This window comes from Phocoena sinus, chromosome 13, assembly GCF_008692025.1.
Source record: "Phocoena sinus isolate mPhoSin1 chromosome 13, mPhoSin1.pri, whole genome shotgun sequence".
Taxonomy (NCBI): Eukaryota; Metazoa; Chordata; class Mammalia; order Artiodactyla; family Phocoenidae; genus Phocoena; species Phocoena sinus.
Window position 1 is genome coordinate 83,043,989 of NC_045775.1, and position 15,471 is coordinate 83,059,459.

At 35.3% G+C, this 15,471-nt stretch overlaps 1 protein-coding gene across 10 annotated transcripts in view; it reads right to left on the minus strand.

Annotated features, from left to right (window-relative positions):
• Nucleotides 1-15,471, minus strand: part of TSGA10 (testis specific 10) — a 101,659-nt gene that overhangs the window by 40,531 nt on the left and 45,657 nt on the right. For all 10 annotated transcript variants that reach the window (XR_004352893.1, XM_032653138.1, XM_032653133.1 and 7 more), the window contains one exon: nucleotides 1,556-1,671. Coding sequence is in view for 9 of the 10 variants with exons in the window: in XM_032653138.1 (XP_032509029.1) it covers nucleotides 1,556-1,671 (116 nt within the window). In the remaining variant the exon portion in view is untranslated. The remainder of the gene's footprint in view (nucleotides 1-1,555; nucleotides 1,672-15,471) is intronic.

The following is a 15,471-nucleotide window of genomic DNA, read 5'->3' on the forward strand; positions in this document are numbered from 1 at the left end:
AAGTTTGAGAACCACTAGAGGGAATTGGTGAGGATACAAAAGCCCTGGCCGTATCCTACTTCGAGGAGCCCAGCTCAGTGAGGTTTAGCTCTCCAGGTAAAGACTGAAGTTTGAGAACCACTGGTCTAGAGCTCTACCAAGGAAGCTCTGTGTGACTAGACCTCTAAGTAAATGCCCGCCAAGGGCCACCCAGTGCAGCACTAAGAGACATAATCCCATATGCCAAGAGGGTGATTTATATAATATGTCACATCCCTTTTCCAGGCAAACCACATGTTTTGGGTGTTCTGTTATCTGAGTTCATTCCCATTGGCATAAAATAAACTCTAAAACAACTAGTATATCCTAGCTTAAAAAAATCCTCAACCCCACATCCCACTTAAGCTACCACCCCATTTTTCGACTACTCTTAATAGCCAAACTTCTTAAGACTTCTATTCTCTCCTGTCTCTACCTCCTCACTTCCCAATCATTCGTCAACCTACTCCATCTTCCACATCTAACACTGTAATTCAAACTTTTTTGGGGGGTCAGTGCTACCAAAACCTCCAATGTGCCAATCCAATCAATGTTTTTTCATCCTCATCTTATTTTGCTTCTTGAAATTATCTGACACTTGATCATATCCTCCTTTTTAAAACATGTTGCTCTCTTGCTTCTCAAAATGACACTCACTTCTGGGTTTTCTTCCTATGTCTTTGGCTTCTTCTTACTCAGTCCTGGATCCTCTTCTCCTCATTCTCTATATTTCCCCTAGGTGATTTCATGGTTTTAAAATATCATTTATATGCTTATGTGTCCCAAATGTATATCTATAGCTTAGATTTCTCGTCTGAGATACAAACTTATCTATTTACCTGCTTACCCTACCTTTTTACTTGAACTTAAAATATCCAGAAATGAGTTCTTCAATCTTCCCCTTTTATATTTTCTTTTAATACTTCCTGTCTCAATAAAAAGCACCTCCACCCACCTAATTGCTTATGTCAGATATTTTTGAACTGCATAATAGTAAATCTTAAAAATATTTATTGTTTTAAAATGGGCTCTTTTATAGTCTTGACCAAAATTTTACTTGAAAGTTATAACCATATTTTCATAAAGATCACTGGTAAGAAACAATAATAGGAGACTTTATAAACATAATCTTTATAAACTCAAGTGATACCATAGATATAGCCAAATATATGTACACTTTCCATCAAAAATAGTAATATATGTAATGTATTTCATTACAACAGCTATGGGCATGACATATAATACAAAAACTTATAAATTCAAAATTGATCATCATAAATTTACAAAGTATTGCTGCTTTGTTTAGCTATTTCTTCATTGAAAAATATGAAGCCATGTCTAAGTATTTATGGTCCTAAATTTAAGTAAAAATTATTATTATCAAAGAAAAATATATTTTCCCATGATTTCTGACTAAAAAACTTTAATTTAAGGGCATATTTCTAAGTTTATCTATGTTATAACTGAAGAGAAGAAAACTTTTTTTAAACCAGACTTTAAAAAAAAAGTAACATCAGGGAGAAAAAAAACAACTCACCAATTTTTTCATCCAAGCACATAATTTTCTCCTGAGTAAGCTGTAGCTCATATTTTTTCTTAGCAAGGTGTCGTTGAGTATCAGAAAGATCTTTTTCTGTGTTTTCATATAAAAGTCTGTAAACATTTTAATAATAAAACTAATTCTGAAATTTTGTTTTATAAACTTTTTAAATCTATAAACTTTTAAGAATATTAATGTACATTTTTTTCTTCTTTGTATTTTCATTATTAAAACACATTATAGGAGGTTTGAAATATAAAGGATAAAAAGGGATCCTCAATCTACCACTCCAACATAAGCAACTATTAGCAATTTGGTGTTCATTAGTTTGTATTTTTTTGGCTACACATATTTTAAAGTTACCATATTCTAAATTCAAAACTGAATCCTGATTTTTTTCCACCTACAGTTAATCTTTAATATTTTTTAATCTTATTATTCAGCCCTCCAAATTATCATTTTCTGGCTGAAAAACCTTATATGAACAGTAACCATTTACTTAAGTACTCCCCTAATATTAGACATTTAGGTTCATTTCAGGTTTTCACTATTATAAATAAATCTGTAATGAACAGCATTTCATTGAGTCCACAAACATTTATTATGTGTCTAGTATGTACCAGGCACTAGGTGTTGAGGAAGCTATGGTGAACTAGGTGGGCAGTGGCCCTGGTCTCATGGAGTTCACAGTCAATAAACAAATATTAATAAGTAAACAGACTATAATTTCTGGAAATATGGAAGCTAGATAATCTGAAAGTCCTCTCACCACAAAACACTTACACATACTAAATATGATGTAAGAAGCATCCTTTTAAATGTATAGCAAAACTTAGAAGGATTTGTAAGGGAAGTCCCCTGGAGCCAAATCAGAGCAATAAGACAATGAACTGATGTTATGTTAGATACAGTTGGGGTTTGCCTGTCTCTGTGGCCTAGAGTCTTGCCTTTTAACTCAGAAACAGAAGATGAGGCCACAGAGATGGCTGCAACACAAGTATTAGAACTAAGGTCCGGGAATTCCCTGGTGATCCAGTGATTAGGACTCTGTGTTCTCACTGCTGAGGGCCCAGGTTTGATCCCTGGTTGGGGAATTAAGATCCCACAAGCCATGTGGTATGGCCAAAAAAGAAAAAAAAAAAAAAAAAGAATTAAGATCCTCTACCATAAGGCCACTAAGGGCTACACTATTACTGGAGAGGACTAGAAGAAATCAGCTTGCCAAACATTGCTAGGGCCAGGGTAATAAAAATAACTAAAAGTCTTCATTGGGAATTCTCAACCTCAAGATAAGAAATCAAAATAAAATCTGGTTCCAGAATGGTCATATAATCTAGAACACTCAGTGGAAATAAAAGTTCTCTGGAGGGACATGCCCTCAACTCAGGCACAAACTAAACCTCAGACAAAGGTTTGTTGAAAATGAGCTCACAATTCAATCTTAAAAACACATTAAGAAACAACCCAAACTTAGTGGGAGTCAAAATACACACAAACTAAATTAAATCCCAAAGAACTTCAGATTATAGCATTATTAAATAGCAATTTAAAAATAGTTTTAAATACTAAGACATAACATAAGTAATAGAATACACAATGAAAAGAAAAAAGAACCAGCAGATTTTTAAAAGAACCAAAGAGAACTTCAGGAAATTAAACTGAAGTCACTGAAATAAAACTTTTAAAAGGACAACATCAAATGACAAGTTTAAGAACAAAATAGACACAGCTAAAGAGACAATTAGTAAGATAGAAAGAAAAAAAAAAAAGCCAGATCAGAGGAAATTACCTATAATAGAGCACAGAAAAAAAGATAGAAAAAATACAAAAGAAAGTTTAAGAGACATAAAGAATAGAATGAGAAGGTCCAATATTCACCTAATAAAATTCCACAAGAGAATAAACATAATATTCAAAGAAACAATGGCTCATATAATACATGAAATCTTAAACTAAAGAAACATCAATGAAAAACATAAACAGTAACTTTGAGGGAATGTAAATCATGGGTAGAGCCAAAAAAAAAGCTGTATCTATTAAGACAATTATAAACGGAGGAGGGTAAAAGCATTTAAAAGGACACAAGATTTCTACATTTAAACTGATAAAATGTGACACCAGTAGGCTGTGTGTATAATGTAATACCTAGAGCAACCAACGAAAACATCTACATAGAGATACTCAAAAGTATTAAAGATAGATCCAAATGAAATACTTAAAAATTTTCAAGTAACCCACAGAAAGGTGGGAAAAAGAAAACAGAGATAAGAAAAACAAAGGGAAGAAACAAACAAAAAAACAAATAAAACAGGAGACTTGAGCCCTAACATATAATAATTACATTAAATACATAAGGTCTACCTTATTTGTGTTAGCTAAACACTAGAAACAATCAAAATGTCCCTCAATAGATGAATGGTTAAACTGTGGTACATCCATACCATGGAATACAATGATAAAAATACATAAAACTATACATACACATTGAACTAGTGACAATTTCTGCTTCTGATATTATACTATAGTTATATAAAATGTAACAGCTGGGAGAAACTGGGTGAAGGAATCTCTCTGTATTTCTGCAACTTCCTTTCACCCTAAATTATTTTAAATTTAAGAAGTAAAACAAATTCTCAAATCCAACCTGCACAACTAAAATAAATAAATAAAAATCTCACTGTGGGGGGACTTCCCTGGTGGCACAGTGGTTGAGAGTCCACCTGCCGATGCAGGGGACACGGGTTCGTGCCCCGATCCGGGAAGATCCCACATGCCGCAGAGTGGCTGGGCCTGTGAGCCATGGCCGCTGAGCCTGCACGTCCAGAGCCTGTGCTCTGCAACGGGAGAGGCCACAACAGTGAGAAGCCCACACACCGCAAAACAAACAAACAAACAAACAAACAAAATCTCAGGGTGGGAATTAGGAATCACTATTTTTTTTTAAAGTTCCTTATTTGATTTCAATATGCAGCCAAGGTTGTTAAGGAGTGCCTCCTACTGCTGCTTCACCCAGGGGAGCAAAAGATGAAAAACTGACAAAGCAGATGTTATGTAAGACAAAATGTTATTGCAATTTTATGGTGTCTCTCCCATCTTAGGACTCTTCCATCCCCCATAGTGTGAACTCAATGAGGCTGTTCCCCCCAAAGGACTGTATGACATAATAACTTATATCTCGATGGAAAAATGTGCTCACAGACCAAAATGACAAGACATTTGAAAAAACAAGTCATTTCAAAAGAAACAAAATATACTGATTACAGAATCCAGCAATACCAGATATATTAGAAGAAACAGATCAAAAAATTTTAATTAGACTAATAAACATATTAAAAGAAAGATATCAGCAATATGAAAAAAGAACCAAGGGGAAAAACAGATGTGACAAGTATGAGAAATGTAGTAGATGAAATTAAAAGAAAAAAAAAAAAACAGATGGTGTAAATAGCAGAATGAATATAGCTGATCAATGAGTTAGCAAACTGAAAGACCAAATTGAGGATATTTCTCAGAATGAAGTATAAAAGGACAAATAAATTGAAAACATGAGGGCTCCCCTGGTGGTGCAGTGGTTGAGAGTCCACCCGCTGATGCAGGGGACACAGGTTCGTGCCCTGGTCCGGGAAGATCCCACATGCCACTGAGCGGCTGGACCCGTGAGCCATGGCCGCTGAGCCTGCACGTCCGGAGCCTATGCTCCGCAATGGGAGAGGCCACAACAGTGAGAGGTCCGTGTACCGCAAAAAAAAAAAAAAAAAAAATTGAAAACATGAGATGAAAAGTTAGAAGACTTACCAAACCTGACTTTTAAGACTTACTATAGAAACCATAATAGAGAGCCCAGAAATAGGCTCACATTTATTCAGTCAATTAATTTTCAACAAAAATCAATATAATGGGGAAAAGAAACAATTGGTATTGGAACAACTGAATTGCCATGTGGGGAAAAAAATGAATCTTGACCCCTACATCACACCACATACAAAAGACATAATATAAAAGCTAAAGCTATCAATATAATGCTTTTGAGAGAAATCACAAACATACACATAAGAAGTTTTAACCAATTTTAGTAAATCAAATCCAAGGATATAGAAAAACTATAATACATCATGTCGAAGTGGAGTTAACTCAGGAATGCAAGGTTGGTTTACAATCTAAAATTATTTAATGTTATTCACCATATTAACACCCTAAAAAAAAGAGAAAAAAGCCATATGACCACATTAATAGATGCAAAATAGACATCTGACAAAATTCAATATCCACTCTTCATATGAACTCTCAGCAAATTAGGAATAGAACTTTTTCAATCTGATAATAGGCACCTACAAAGAGCCTACAGCAAACATCACAATGGTGAACGGTTGAATGCTTTCCCACTAAGATTAAAACAAGGATGACTGTTCTCATCCTTCTATTCAACATTATACTAGAGGTTCTAGCCAGAGAAATAAGGCAAGAAAAAGAAACAGGCATTCAGATTGGGAAAGAAGAAGCAAAACTCTCTATTCACAGACAACATGATAATCTATGTAGAAAATCCTACTGAATCTACCAAAAAAAACTATCTTAACAAGTGAGTTTTAGCAAGATTGCAAAATACAAGAGCAGTACACAAAAATCAATTTTGTTTCTTACACAGGTATACCTCATTTCATTGCATTTCGCTTTACTGCACTTTGCAGATATTGCATTTTTTTTTTTTTTTACAAATTGAAGGTTTGTGGCAACCCTGCATCATACAAATCTATTAACACCATTTTTCTAACAGCGTTTGCTCACTTCATGTCTCTGTGTCACATCTTGGTAATTTTCAAAATATTTCAAACCCTCCACCAGCAAAAAGATTGACTTGCTAAAGGCTCAAATGATAGTTAGCATTTTTTAGCAATAAAGTATTTTTATTTTATTTATTTATTTATTTATTTATTTATTTATGGCTGCGTTGGGTCTTCATTGCTGTGTGCGGGCTTTCTCTAGTTGCGGTGAGTGGGGGCTACTCTTTGTTGCAATGCACGGGCTTCTCATTGCAGTGGCTTCTCTTGTTGCGGAGCACGGGCTCTAGGCACACAGGCTTCAGTAGTTGCAGCACGCGGGCTCAGTAGTTGTGGCTCACGGGCTCTAGAATGCAGGCTCAGTAGTTGTGGTACATGGGCTTAGGTGCTCCACAGCATGTGGGATCTTCCCGGACCAGGGCTTGAACCCATGTCCCCTGCATTGGTAGGCAGATTCTTAATCACTGTGCCACCAGGGAAGTCCAATAAAGTCTTTTTAAATTGAGGTGTGTACATTTTTTTTAAACATAATGGTACTGCACACTTAAGAGACTACAGTATAGTGTAAACGTAACTTTTATATGTACTAAGAAGCCAAACAATTTATGTGATTTGCTTTATTGTGATATTTGCTTTATTGCAGTGGTCTGAAACAGAACATGCAATATTTCCAAGGTCTGCTTGTACTAGCAAAAAAACAAGGAAACTGAAACAAAAAAACTAGGAAACTGAAATTTAAAAAGCATTTATAATAGCATAAAGAATGTGAAATACTTAGGTATAAATATGACAAAGGGTGTACAAGATTTGTACAATGAAAATATATAAAACACTGCTGAGAGAAATTTTAAAAGATCTAAATAAATGGAGAGAGAGTTTCTGTTTATGGATCAAAAGGCTCAATATTGTTCATAGTTAATTTTCCAAAACTGATCTGTAGATTCCACATAATTCTAAGCAAAATCCCAATAATAATTTGTGTATGTTGACAAGATGATCCTAAAATTTATATGAAAATGTGAAGGGTCTAGGACAGCCAAAACAACTTGGAAAACGAACTAAGTTGAAGGACTTAACAGTACTTGATTTCAAGACTAATTATGCAGCTTCAATTATCAAGACAGAATGATACTAGCATAAAGATGGAAAAATAGATCGATGGAATAGAGTCCCGAAACAGACTCACATATGTGGTCAACCAATTTTTTCACTAAGATGCCAAGGCAATTCAGTGGATGAATGGATAATCTTAACAAATAACTAATGGATACCCATATACAAAAAACAAAGAAAAACACTACCTCTACTTTTTATCTCATACTTTACACAAAAATTAATTCAAAAAGGATTACAGACCTTACATTTATGTAAGAGGTAGAACTATAAAACTGCTAGAAGCAAACACAGCAAAAATTTTTAGTGACCTTAGGTTTGGCAAAGATTTCTTAAATAGAACACAAAAAGCATGATATAAATGAAAAATAATTTCAATTGTGCTTCATCAAAATTTAAAGTCTTTGCTCATCAAAAGACACTGATAACAAAATAAAAAGGCAAGCTCTATACTGGGGCAAGATATTTGCAAAACATGTATCTGACAAAAAATTTGTATCTAGACCCTATAAAGGACTTTTATAAGTTAATGATAAAGAGATAAACAAACCAATAAAAAATGGGCAAATACTTGAACAGATATTTCACTAAAGAAGATATATGAATGGCAAATAAGTAAATGAACAGATAATCAATACCACTGATCATTAGGGAAAAGCAAATTAAAACTACACTCAGATACTACACACCCACTAGTATAACTAAAGTAAAAAGACAGATGATATCAAATGTTGATCAGGATATAACGCAACTGGCACTCTCATGCACGGCTGGTGGGAATATAAAATGGTAAAACAATTTTGGAAAACAGTTTGGCTGCCCTGGAAGCTACCAGGGGAACCACCACTGTGTCCTTGGGTTATAGGATCTGGGCAGCAAGGATTTACAGTGGTACTTATCTGGCTTTTGGTGGAGAGCTGCCCTTGACAACGGAGACCAACATTCTGTGCACTATACTTGACTGTTACAAGATCTTACCTGATAACCCTCATTCAGTATACATCTGGGAAAAAAAGCACCAATGCATAGTAAATCAACAGTAATAAAATATTTTAAAATATAGTTAAATTCTACTGTAGTCCAAGAAGAATCCCTTCAAATGCCCTGACGGATTATTTTCTTAGCTTTCTTCTTGTAAAACACTTTTAAAATGCATGCTAATCATACTGCTCAATATCAAAAAAATAAACAACACAATCAAAAAATGGGAAGAAGATCTAAATAGACACTTCTCCAAAGACATACAGATGGCCAACAGGAACATTAAAAGATGCTCAACGTCGCTAATTATTAAAGAAATGCAAATCAAAACTACAATGAGGTATCACCTCACACCAGTCAGAATGGCCATCATCAAAATGTCTACAAATAATTAATGCTGGAGAGGGTGTGGAGAAAGAGGAACCCTCCTACACTGTTGGTGGGAATGTAAATTGGCGCAGCCACTATCGAAAACAGTACAGAGGTTCCTCAAAAAACTAAAAATAGAGCTACAGTATGATACTGAAATCCTACTCCTGGACATACATCTGGAGAAAACTGTACTGTGAAAAGATACATGTACCCCAATGATCACTGGCACACTCTTTACAATAGCCAAGACATGGAAGCAACCTAATTGTCCATTGACAGATGAATGGATAAAGAAGATGTGGTACATATATACAATGGAATATTACTCAGCCATAAAAAAGAATGAAATGCGATTTGCAGCAACATAGATGGACCTAGAGATCAGCATATTAAGTGAAGTAAGCCAGACAAAGACAAATATATGATGTCGCTTGTATGTGGAATCTAAAAAAAATGATCAAATGAACTTATTTACAAAACAGAAAGAGATTCACAGACATAGAAAACAAACTTATGGTTACCAAAGGGGAAAGAGGGGTGGGAGAAAGGATAAATTAGGAGGTTGGGATTAACATATACACACTACTATGTATAAAATAGATAACCAACAAGGACATACTGTATAGCACAGGGTATTATACTCAATATTTTGTAATAACCTATAAGGGAAAAGAATCTGAAAAGGAATATATATATGTATATAACTGATTCACTGTGTTGTACACCTGAAACTAACACAATACTGTAAATCAACTCCATTAAAAAATTCTTTAAAAATGGATGCTAATATATGAGCCATAAATATATTGCAATAATAAGTATATCAATGCATATGATAATGAAGGAGTCCAGAAAAGACAAGCGGAGAATGTGGCAAAACCTTCCGGTGTACACTATGGCCGTCCTTATCCTGTTAAACTGCACTGCAGCCACATATCTTCCCAAATAGACATAAGACCCCTGCACAACACAAGAATATACCTAATAAGAAAAAGGAAAAATGGAAAACTACATTCATAATCCGAAGTTCTCAGATCAGACCTTTAAATCACTGACCAATAAACCCACACCGAAAACAGACATTCAAGAAATAGAAACTTTAGAAATAAAGCTGGTAGCTTCTTTTGCAGACTCTTCTAACTCCAATATGAGAAAACAGGCACTCAGAAAACTTGTTCAAGATATGTTTAGGAGCTGCTTTTACCAAAGCCCAAAGGGGCTTTGGTTAAGCTATCTAACATGGTTTTTATCAAATGCCTATTTTGGGGCTTAAAACCAACCCTCTGTGCAGCCTTAGTAGGAGGTGTTAAAAATCAGGGTTCTGCCATGGAGTGCGATTCCCCTGATTTCTCTGTATGGTCTTATTCTCAAAACAAATTACCATTTGGTTCTCAAGTTGCACTCTCCATTAGAACTCAGATGTATACACTTTTGTCCATTTCTAAGGGAGACACTCATTCAGAGACACTCAAAATAATGCTTTTACACATAGTTGGTTATAATCAAGTAGACTCTCCAGAGAAACTCAAACCAGTGAAATAGAAAACTCTACAGATGACAGCACTGATAAACCAAGCTGTAATGTATGGTGATAGTTTTTTTATAGTTTCCACTCAGCATTTTAACAAATAATATTACAAGCAACAGTTTGATTAGCAGAGGCTGAAATTCATGCTTTGTTACCTCAGAATGATTCTAAGACTTAAAATTCAAGATGAGAAATCTGCACTTATGATAAACCTCACTGCACAGAATGCTTCCTTCACAAAATGACAGAATCAGAACCAAATCATAGATTTTTAAAGCAATTTTGGAAAATGTGTTATCAGGGGATTTGTCTGGCCAGAAATCAGATAGTGAGGATTCTCAGTATGACATTAATATGGGATCTGACATACAGTTGTCATCTCCAGCTCAGAGTCCTAGAATAGATTTTGGTTGTTTCCAAATTTGGGAAATTATGGCTAAAGCTGCTATAAACACCGCATGTAGGTTTTTGTGTGGGCATACATTTTCAACTCCTTTGGATAAATACCAACAAGCATGATTGCTGGATTATATGATAAGAGTATATTTAGTTTTGTATGAAACTGCCAAACAGCCTTACAGAGTGACTGCACCATTTTGAATTCCCACCAGCAATGAATAAGAACTGTTGACCCACATCCTCACCAGCATTTGTTGTGTTTCCGATTTTGGCCATTCTAATAGATATGTACTGGTATCTCATCGTTGTTTTTAATTTGCATTTCCAGATGACATATGATGTGGCACATCTTTTTATATGCTTATTTTCCATCTGCATAACTTCTTTGGTGAGATGTCTGTAAAAGTCTTTGGCCCATTTTTTAAGTGGGTTATTTCTTATTGTTGAGTTTTTAAAAAGTTCTTTGTATATTTTGGAAAACCTATCTATCTATCTATCTATCATCTATTATTAAGGTACAGTTGATGTACAATATTATATAAGTTTCATGTGTGTAACACAGTGATTCACAATTTTTAAAGGTTTATGCCATTTATAGTCTGATTTATTTCACTTAGCATAATACCCTCCACGTCCACCCATGTTGTTACAAAGGGCAAAATGGCAAAATTTCATATATTGTATATTCATATTCATGAATATATATATGTATATATTCCCATACATATATATACACACAGACATATATATACCACATCTTCTTTATCTATTCACCTGTTGATGGACACAGGTTTTCTCCGTATCTTGGCAACTGTAAATAATGATTCTAGGAACACTGGGCTGCATGTATCTTTTTTTTTTTTGATTTATAGTCATTCTTTTTATTTTTTTAATTCTATTTATTTATTTATTTATTTATTTATGGCTGTGTTGGGCCCTCATTGCTGCACGTGGTCTTTCTTTAGTTGCAATGAGTGGGGGCTACTCTTTGTTGCAGTGTGAGGACTTCTCACTGTGGTGGCTTCTCTTGTTGCGGAGCACAGGCTCTAGGTGCGTGGGCTTCAGTATTTGGGTTACGCGGGCTCTAGAGCACAGGCTCAGTAGATGTGGCACACGGGCTTTGTTGCTCCACGGCATGTGGGATCTTCCCAGACCAGGGCTCGAACCTGTGTTCCCTGCATTGGCAGGCGGATTCTTAACCACTGCACCACCAGGGAAGCCCCTGCATGTATCTTTTCAAATTACTATTTTCATTTTCTTCAGATAAATACCCAGGAGTGGAATTGCTGGGTCATATGGTAGTTCCATTTTTTGAGAAACCTCTATACTGTTTTCCATAGTGGCTGCATCAATTTCCATTTCCAGTGCATGAGGGTTCCCTTTTCTCCACATCCTCCCCAACATTTGTTATTTGTGGTCTTTTGGATGATGACCATTCTGACAGGTATGAGCTGATATCTCATTGTGGTTTTAATTTGCATTTCCCTGATGATTAGTGATGTTGAGCATCTTTTCATGTGCCTGTTAGCCATCTGTATGTCTTCTTTGGAAAAATGTCTATTCAATTCTTCTGACCATTTTTAAATTGAGTTGTCTTTTTAAAATTGAGTTGTGGATAGCAGTTTTTATCAGAGGTGTCTTTTTTTTTTTTTTTTTTCTTTTGCGGTACACAGGCCTCTCACTGTTGTGGCCTCTCCCGTTGCAGAGCACAGGCTCCAGATGCCCAGGCTCAGTGGCCATGGCTCACGGGCCCAGCCGCTCCGCAGCACATGGGATCTTCCCAGACCGGGGCACGAACCCGTGTCCCCTGCATCAGCAGGCGGACTCTCAACCACTGTGCCACCAGGGAAGCCCCAGAGGAGTCTTTTGCAAATACTTTCTTCCAGTCTCTGGCTTGTCTTCTCACCTACTTGACATTGTGTTGTGTGGAGAAGTCGTCTTTAATTTTAATGAAGTACAGTTTATCAATTATTTATTTCTTGGATTGTGCTTAGGGCTGTATCTAAAAAGTAATCACCATACCCAAGGTCATCTACGTTTTCTTCTATGTTATCTTCTAGAGGTTTCATAGTTTTGCATTTTACATTTAGGCCTATGATTCATTTTGCGTTAATATGAAAGGTGTAATGACTCTGTCTAGATTCTTTGTTTCTTTGTGTATGGGTGGGGTTTTGTTTGTTTCCAGGTTTTTTGTTGTTGTTGTTGTTCTGTTTTGGTTTTTTTGCACATGGATGTCCAGTTTTTCCAGTACCATTTGTTGAAAAGACTGTCTTTGCTTTATTGTATTGCCTTTGCCTTTATCAAAGATCACTTGACTATATTTATCTGGATCTATTTCTGGGCTCTCTATTCTGTTGCATTGGTTTGTCTGTTCTTTTGCCAATACCACACTGTCTTGATTACTGTAGCCTTATAGTAAGTCCTAAGTCAGGTAGTGTCAGTACTCCAACTGTGTTTCTTCAGTATCTTTTAATTCTTTACCTCTCCATATAAACTGTAGAATCCATTTGTTAATATACACAAAATAATTTGCTGCAATTTTGATCAGAATTGCACTGAATCTGTAGACCAAGCTGGGAAGAGCTGACATCTTGACAATATTGAGTTTTACTTTCCATGAATATGGAATATCTCTTCAGTTATTTAGTTCTTCTTTGATTTCATTCACCAGTTTTGTAGTTTTCCTCATATAAATTTTACGCAAAGTTTACTAGATTTAACTTAAGTATTTCTTTTGGAGGGGGTGCTCATATAAATGTGCTTTTAATTTCAAATTCCACTTCTTCACTGCTAATAAATAGGGAAGCAACTGACTTTGTATATTAACCTTGTATCCTGCAACCTTGTTATAAATGTTTATTAGTTCCAGATTTTTTTGTTGATTCTTTTGGATTTTCTAGGATATCATGTCATCTAGATTAGATTTTAATATTGAAATATCTTTAGCTTCAAATATCCAAATTCAAACCAAACCAGTTTTGGAATCACTGGACATGGAGAACCAAACTAACTTTTTAGTAACAGATAACTCTATCGATCATTCAACTCCATGGGATATTCTAACTTCTTGGGCCTAGAGATGTTTGATGTACAAATGCAGACATAGAGACCTTTTTTCAAAATGATATGCTTCTAGGAAATATTCTGACAACACTCCAGCTTTTTAGAAGTGTTGATTTATCTGACAGCGAAATCCAAACAGAAGAACTTCTACTACTAAAATATACCTGTTCAGAAAGAAAAGTTCGTGTAAGCAGTATAGAAACACAGAAAATAAGTATTGGTTTTGAAACCTGGAGATTTTTTTTTTTTTCACTAGCAGTGAAACATAAACAGCAACAGATACATTTCTTTCTGGCTGGTTCAACCTGAACACTATGGAACCTCAGTTTAGAGTTATAGAAACCTAAGCATGCGCTGAACTGTGCTCAGGACTTAACTTCTAACGAGTGGAGTTCACATGTGGGATAAACTTAAAATTTTTCTCATGAACTGACAAAATGGAAAACAGAGACAATGGTATTTTAACTATGCATAGGTTCATTATAATTCTTTGCCTTTTGTACACATATATATGAAATCTATGATAAATGTGAGTGCGTTATAAAGACATTGACCTATTAAAATAAATGGACAGCTGACTTCTCAGCAGAAATAATTTAAGTCAGAAGACAGTAGGATATCATCAAAGTGTTAAAATAAAAATAATTCCCAAACTGTAGAATTCTCTACCTAGCAAAAATATCCTTCAGTACAGTAAGGTTGCAATAGAGGTAGTGAGAAACACTCAGCTTTTGGATACATTTTGAAGACAAAATCAACTGGATTGTAAATGGGTATATGAAAGAGAAATCATGGATCACTTCAAGGTTTCCGTATGAATGGAGTTTCCATTGACTGAGATGAGAAGACTGAAAGAGCGGGTTTGGGTTTGTGTGTGTCAGAGGGGGAAGGGTGGAGAAACTCAAGTTTGGAAATGTTAATTTTGAGAGGCCTATTAGACATCCTAGTGAAGATGACAAGAAGGTGGTTGGACACTCAAGTTTACAGTTCAACAGAGAAGTCCAGGCTACAGATATACATTTGAGAGTCAAGAGTAAATACATGAGAGTGAATGAGATCACCTAGGGATGAGTATAGATATAAAAAAGAAGCAGTCTAAGGACTGAACTCAGGGACACTTCCAACATTTGGAGGTAAGGAGATGAGGAAGAACTATCAGGAAAGACTGAATAGGACAACCCAAGAGATAAAAAGAAAATCAAATGAGCATGGTTATCTCAGAAGCCAAATGAACAAGTGTTTAAAGGAGCAGAGAAAGAGAACGTAAGTGATCAACTTTGTCAAATGTTGCCGATAGGTCAAATAAAATGAAGACTGATAACTGACCACTGGATTGAACAACATGAAAGTAAATATTACCTTGAAAAGAAGTTTTGATAGGATGGTGAGGGAGAAAGGCAGATTATAGTAGGTTCAAGAGAAAACAAGAAGTGAGACATTGGAGCCAGAAGTTCAGGCAACTCTTTCAGTGAAATTCCTGTAAATGAGACACAAGATTTAGTACAAATATAGGACATCTGAATAACATGATTACAAATCTGATTACAAAGTGACAAATACAAAAACAATGCACCAACTCTTTCAGAATTTATAATTTCTCAAGTATACACAGATCACTACCAAAAACTGACCATAAAATAGAGAACAACAAATTTCAGAAATTTTAAATCTAACAGTAT